This window comes from Trachurus japonicus, chromosome 5, assembly GCF_045865225.1.
Source record: "Trachurus japonicus isolate A0001 chromosome 5, Traja_1.0".
Classification (NCBI taxonomy): Eukaryota; Metazoa; Chordata; class Actinopteri; order Carangiformes; family Carangidae; genus Trachurus; species Trachurus japonicus.
The window spans coordinates 2,406,803-2,413,470 of NC_140911.1; the positions used below are offsets into that span (position 1 = coordinate 2,406,803).

At 41.0% G+C, this 6,668-nt stretch overlaps 1 protein-coding gene across 1 annotated transcript; it reads right to left on the reverse strand.

Annotated features, from left to right (window-relative positions):
* Window positions 1-2,754: 2,754 nt before the first annotated feature.
* On the reverse strand, window positions 2,755-4,855 carry LOC146986766 (thiol S-methyltransferase TMT1A-like). The gene is made up of 2 exons (XM_085775559.1): window positions 4,326-4,855; window positions 2,755-3,238 (listed from the first exon to the last, which is right to left on the reverse strand). Exons 1-2 carry the CDS (start codon window positions 4,824-4,826, stop codon window positions 3,005-3,007), a joined length of 735 nt encoding a protein of 244 aa, XP_085631685.1. The 5' UTR covers window positions 4,827-4,855; the 3' UTR covers window positions 2,755-3,004.
* Window positions 4,856-6,668: the final 1,813 nt, after the last annotated feature.

Here is a 6,668-nt window from a genome sequence, read left to right on the forward strand (position 1 = left end):
TTATGTATTACAATAATTGAGTAGGCTACATAGAAAAACATTCTCACTATAGCCACTTACTTTAGATTTGCTAAAACACTGGGTTGTGTTGACACAACATTTTGAATTACCCTACATAGTAGAGGTTTTAGCTTTCCCCCTCAACACTGAAACTGCTTTATTGTTTGTTGTTGTTTTTTTGGTATTTGTGGCAAAAGGATTCATTAGCAAGCTGCCAAGGTGACAAGTTTTAACAGGTGGCAGGTTAGCAAACATTCTTGACAAGCAGAGAGTGATTGACAAGAACTCTTTTAAAATCATACGGTATTTATGACCCCTTGACTAATATTTATTCTCCTTTTTAATTGTATTTTGTGCAGTGGTCCTGTGAGACAACACATGCAAAGACACAACCAAGCTACAAATTCAGAAAACAACTTTATTTAACTGACAGCTTATATGCTGCACAAAACAGAAGAGAAGTGTTAAAAAAGTGACTGACTGTGGGATGTGCCTCGGTTAAAAACATCTTAACTTAAGAAGTTTCCATTAAATAAATGATAATTAAAAAAAGAAAAGAAGTTGTGCAGACACCTCCCTGTTAGTGTGGTTTGTAAATAAGGTGAGTTTGTTTGGTTTATTATAACATCAATATCACATGATTCAGATATTACTGCAAGTAGGCTATGTTCTGTTAGCTGCCACAGCCGACCTCAGATTCAGATTCAGATTCAGATATTTTTATTCATGTACTTTGCAGGAGAGAATATATTACAGATTTGCAATTACGACAGATGCACATGAACCCCAGGGAAGCAGAAACTACTTATAAATAGGGGACCCAACAATCAATAACAAACAACAAGGACATGCTCTATCCCACAACCCCCCCACACCCACATAATCACAAAAACACCCCGAGATTTTCATGGTTTTTGTTTTTCCATTTTAAATCAGAGGGTGTGAAATCCCCACTGTGACATAACAGAACAGTGGCCTGCTTTTTTTTTTTTTTTTTTACATCTCACATCCATGATAAAGGCTCTGTCTTTTTCATTAGGCCTGTGTTAATCTGAAAACAGTAAGATTGAATAAAATGATCTTGTTTTTAAGAAATCTTGTAAGACATTGTTTTACTGTTTAATTTTCATTGAATATAAGAAAGTATAGGATAAGTAGTCAACTAGTATGAAATAACATGACGCCTTGGACTGCCCTCCCCTATTTTTTCAGTCACCAGCCGCCACTATACTCATAAACAGTATTGTTTCCAAGAGGTAGGCCTACATGATTCTGACAATGGTTATATTGTAATTACTTAAATAAGGCAAGATACGTGATTCTAGGCGAAACATGATTCTGCCGGAGGTTACATTATAAATAGTCCTATGCTAATACGAGATGATTCTTGCAGAGGTTATATATAATAAAAAGTACATGAAAAAAGTACAAGTACAGTAAAGGTACCTCCAGCAGCCGCAGTGTCCCGTCGCTGCCCGTAAACCTGCACACGCTCCTGAACAGCTCTCTCTTCAGCTGGTGCATCTTGTGGTTGTAGGAGAAGGTGATGTTGTAGGCCAGCAGCGGGAACAGCCGCTTGTAGGGCCGCAGCAGGCCGGCGGCGTGCAGCAGCTGCAGGGGCAGAGCCACCGCACAGCAGAGCAGTCTGCACAGCTTCATGAGGAAAGGCTTCATGTTTGAAACCTCAGAGTCTGAGAAGAGCTTTTTAGTTTTACAGACAGAGACTTTAGAAGATCAACAGATTACACTGTTAATACCTGAGCTGTGTGTGTGTGGTTTCACCACACGGAGGCGCCAATAGACAAATGTCAGAGGGTGACTGTCTGAATTCAGTGCACTTTGGTTTGTCTGATTTTTGAAAAACACTTTCAACAATGACTCAGCCCTCTCAATGTTTTTTTGTTACAGGGTTGAAGATTTTGACTAAAAGTAGCCATAAGACCATAATTAGCCAAGGCAAGGAGCACCACATGACTTGAAATCATGAAAGCATAATATTTTTCAACACTATTGTTTGTTTCAAACATTTGTTAACTATCATTTATTTATGTAAAGGAGTTGAAAGGTTGAGCTTAATGATGTCAATCTTGCAATAAATAAGCAATTAAATATATGTAAGAAAAGATGTTAACACGTTCTTCTCTTTACAGTATGTTCTTCAAAAGATTTAAGTGATGTCACTTCATTAGTTTAGGGAAATTGGTATGTTGTTAGAGGGTTGAACAAAACTGGGGGACATGATAAAATATTGCTATTCCATAAATAACTGATGTATTTTTTCCAGATTTTTGTATTGTTTTGATTAAAAGAAATTAGGTTTATTGCAATTTTTGTTTTAAATTCAATGAAAAAGTGATTCTTGTCAGAAGGGACATACAAATATGTCTGTCATCTACTCCTTAGCAACCCGATTAAAAAAAGAGAACGTTTTTTTTATGTTTTATAATCCGAAGACACAGATCTATCAAAAAAAGTTACTTTATTTGAAAATGTTTGAGGTAAACCTGAACTGAATTGAGAAAACCACCCAGAACAAGTCCAACAAGCCCCCGCCCCCCCCAATTTAGCCTCAATGTTTGTCCAATAATAATAAAAACTCCAGAGGATCAACTATTTAATCACAACAAAATATTTATTGGTGTCAGATCAAAAGGCAGTCTAAAACACTGTCACTACACCAGTAGCACAGAGAACTTTTCTATGGCAGTATGACACTGATCAATCAGCAAGCAGCTCAGCGGCGAGGAGCAGAGGACGACGATCCAACAACCATCAACATGTTTTCAACACGAGTACAAAATTAGATTCATTGGCCGTTAGTATAAGGTGCTTATTCAACGTTTAACGTCAGTTTTTCCTTCACTAAATATCAAGCTAGTATCAAAGTGACTTGTGTTATTATATCTCTATCACTGGTGATTAAATCATGTGACACAGGGAGAGGCATTTAGTGATTGGCATATACACAAACACACTAGTTAGTAGGAAGCCAACGGGACAGCATCTATTTGACAGCGTAGCCTACGATGTGTGGTTTGATGAGGAACACGAGCGGAGCGTCGATGTGTCTCAGTTTCAGGTCGGTGAATCCAGCTGCCTCCAGATGTTTCCACGTGTCACGGGTGACCTCGCAGCCGTCGCCGAAGTAGAACCAGGCAGGCTGCAGAACGTGCTGGAAGAAGTAGGCCCAGGTGGAGGCGTCGGCAACAACATGCTCCAAGAAGAAGAAGGCTCCACCCTGCAGGACATCATGAAAACTCAATAAAGAAATCCTGAAAAATGACAATATATATTTTTCTGACAAACCTGGGGACAAAATGTTAGAAGATTCAACTAAATTGAATATTTCTTTTTCCCCATCCAGTAAAGGTGAAATATCTGCTTCTTTATAGTAGTATAAGTATTTCTAAAAAAGACTCACTTTAACTGTTCCCTCAGTTAATCTAAATAGTGAGTGTGATATTCTACAGCTGCTGAGTAAAGTTATCTGGTGAACAAACAGTGATATCAACATTTGCTTTAAACTACCTCAAACACATCTTCGACATATGGGCCACTTTTTTGGTTTTTTACACTTATGTATGCACAAAAATCAAATATATTGGTGACCCTTTGTATCTTCTATATCAAAACAGACCACAGGTAAAAGGTCAATTTAAGTTACAGTGGCCAAGGGTTAATATGTTGTCGTGGATTATTTTAAGTGTAGGCTACAAAGCAGAAATTATGATTTTTATAAAATATGGGAGTCCTTTTTTTGGGTCAAATATTGGTTTGAATATTTCCACCATTATTTCACAAGAGGATCTGAGCACTCAAAAGGGGTACTCTACCTTTTCTTTTTTAAATCTAATGGATTTATTTTTTTATGTAACTTTCTTTACAATGTAAAGATAGCCATCATTCACATTATTTTATTTCTTCTTAAAAAAAAACAAAAAAAAAACACTTGAACAGGATGAGCCAAAAATGTTTAAGTTATATAATGTTCTTGTTCTATCAGTAATTTTAGGTTCAATTATTATTATTTTTTAACCTCCTATGTTGTTTTCTTCTCAGTCTTGGATATAAACTGCTTTGTAAAGTGTAAAAGCAGATGTCACATAAACAGAGGGCTCTTTGTTTGGCGAGTTGGTGAACAATAGTGAGGGATTAATTCACATGTTGCACTGTGGTCGTCGAGCTATTATTAGATTAGACCAACAGTAGCCTGCATAGTATGATACATTTAACAACAATATTGGTGCGTTATTTGTTGGGGAAAACACGTGTTAGGTATTTTTTTTCCCCCCAGTAGCACCGGGGCAGAGGATTAAACAACTTACTGGCCGCAGGACCCGGTGCGCCTCTCGCAGAGTTTGCGGTATGTTGTTGACAGAGCAGAGCACCAGGGTGCAGACAACAGCGTCTACCGATGCGTCCTCGACTGACCCCATGTCCTCCCCCGACGCCACCACGAACCTGTCGTACGTCAGGTGCTCGTTCTCGGACATGGACTGGTCCAGGTATTTCTGGAAGTGCGGGTTTGGGTCGGTGCAGATCACCCTGCAGCCGGACGGGTAGTACTGGAAATTAGTCCCGGTGCCGCAGCCGATCTCCAGGAGCGTGAGCTGCTGTTTGCCCGAAGGCACGAACTCCGACAGGCTGCGGAACAGCTCCTTCTTCTTGTCGTGCATCTTCTTGTTGTACGTGACAGAAAGCCGGTACAGACATATCGGAAAGACGCGTTTGTAGACCGAGTACAGGCCGAGAGCGTGGATCAGGTGCATGGGCAAACACAGCACGTTGACGAGCAGCGTGAAGAAGCGCATCAGCAACACAGCCATGATGGTGACTGCCGAGCGGGACCTGCAGCAGAGTAGACCAGCCGGAGACTAATGAGAGAGAGAGACAGAGGATCCAAACAGACCTGTTGGCGGCAATATAAGCGGAGCCAGCGCGGCGCTTCCGGTGCGACTTTTCAAAATAAAAGCTGACAACTATGAATGAGTGACAACCAACAGGAAAAACTCCTCGCACACTGATCAAAAATGAATGGGAATGTCCACCAGAGAGATTGGCGGATGCAGAAAACATTTAATGGTCCATCAAAAACAACAAAAAAGTGCAACCATTCTCCATGCTCCAATTTTCCCCTGTTTTCCACATAGACTGTAGCTAAAAAATAGGGTTTTCCATGGAGTTTTTCCTCAGTCGATGTGAGGGTCTAAGGGCAGAGGATGTTGTTATGTAAAAACGGGCTATACAAATAAAATTGCCTTATTTACCTTGCCATGGTGATAAAATAAAAAATAAAGAACAAAACGCTTCGGCCTACACAGCCATCTTCAGTCTGTCTTATGAATGAGTGAAAATAAAATTGCTCTCTCTTTTGTTTTGTTTTTTACGACGGAGTATTAGCCACATTTAGAATTTTTTCCCCACAGACTTGGAAAATAAAGTCACGGTTTTACGAGAAAAAAAGTCATAATTTACAAGAATAAAGTCTTTTAACCTGTTATTTTAGAGGAGTAAAGTTGTTGTAATAAATTTTGTTGTTTAAGATGTTTAGAGTAGCGTCAAGCTGCCACCACCTTTGTTAACCCGGTCTGGTCCGGTATTAGAGGTCAGAGAGCACCCACCACAGACAGATATGTATAAAAATAGACAATCTTTATTTCCAATTAATTTTTAAGTTAGGGACGTTTGCACCCAGCAGGCCAATGAGGGCAGCTCCAGCAGGTCAGGCAGGTAACTCCACCATCCGGCGACACCAACACTGCACACAAGAGAACACACCCAAAAAGGGACACTGCACACAAATCACTGCACAGCAACTAGAACAGGTATCACACTACACACTAGGGCTGCACAATTAATCGAATTTTAATCACGATCACGATTTTGGCTGCCATGATTAAATTAAGATGATCGTCACGATTATTAACATGTAAAAAACGGGCTGTGCTGCATATCAAATCAAGCGCTTTCTCCACCAATAGTCCGCCAACCACCAGGGGGCGAACGAGAGGTTAGGGCTTCATGAAGCTGCAAGCGAGCGCATCCTCCCTTTACATGTTGTTTACAGTCCAGAGTGTGTGTCCCGGCCGGTCAGTCGGCACCTTCAGATGCTGCTGTACTGTGTCACCTTCTGCGCCCGGTGTTACGTCTCACTAGACTGTATGGATCTCACTCTGCAGTGAGAGTGAGACGATGTCGGCAGCAGACGGCGACAGTAGACATGACGTGTGTCTGTGTCTGGTCAGCAGCACCTCAGGCTGTCTACTGTCGCCGTCTCGCTCTGGATCGGATCGAGGTCGGGCTGCGGGGTGGTCTCGAAGCTGGACCGAGACCCCGTCACCCCACGCGGCCGTTTTGGTGTTAATTACATACGTCGTGTAAATAAAACGTTCCGACCGTGATCATAACGGCCGGTAACGGCGATCTATGGCCGTTTTGGTGGCAGCACAGTTGAGCTAGGCCGACCTGCTGGACGCTGCCTGTGTGAAAACACTTGGTCTGTTCATTAAATGTTTTTAATTCGTTCCAAATTGCTGCTGAAGCGTCCGTGCTGTGCTTTGGTCCATGCTAGACAGACTCTTGCCCACACATCTCTGTGTATCATTGATGGCAAAAATAAATTTTTACCTATAGCCTACTTTGAAATTACATTTCAGAGCCTGTACTTT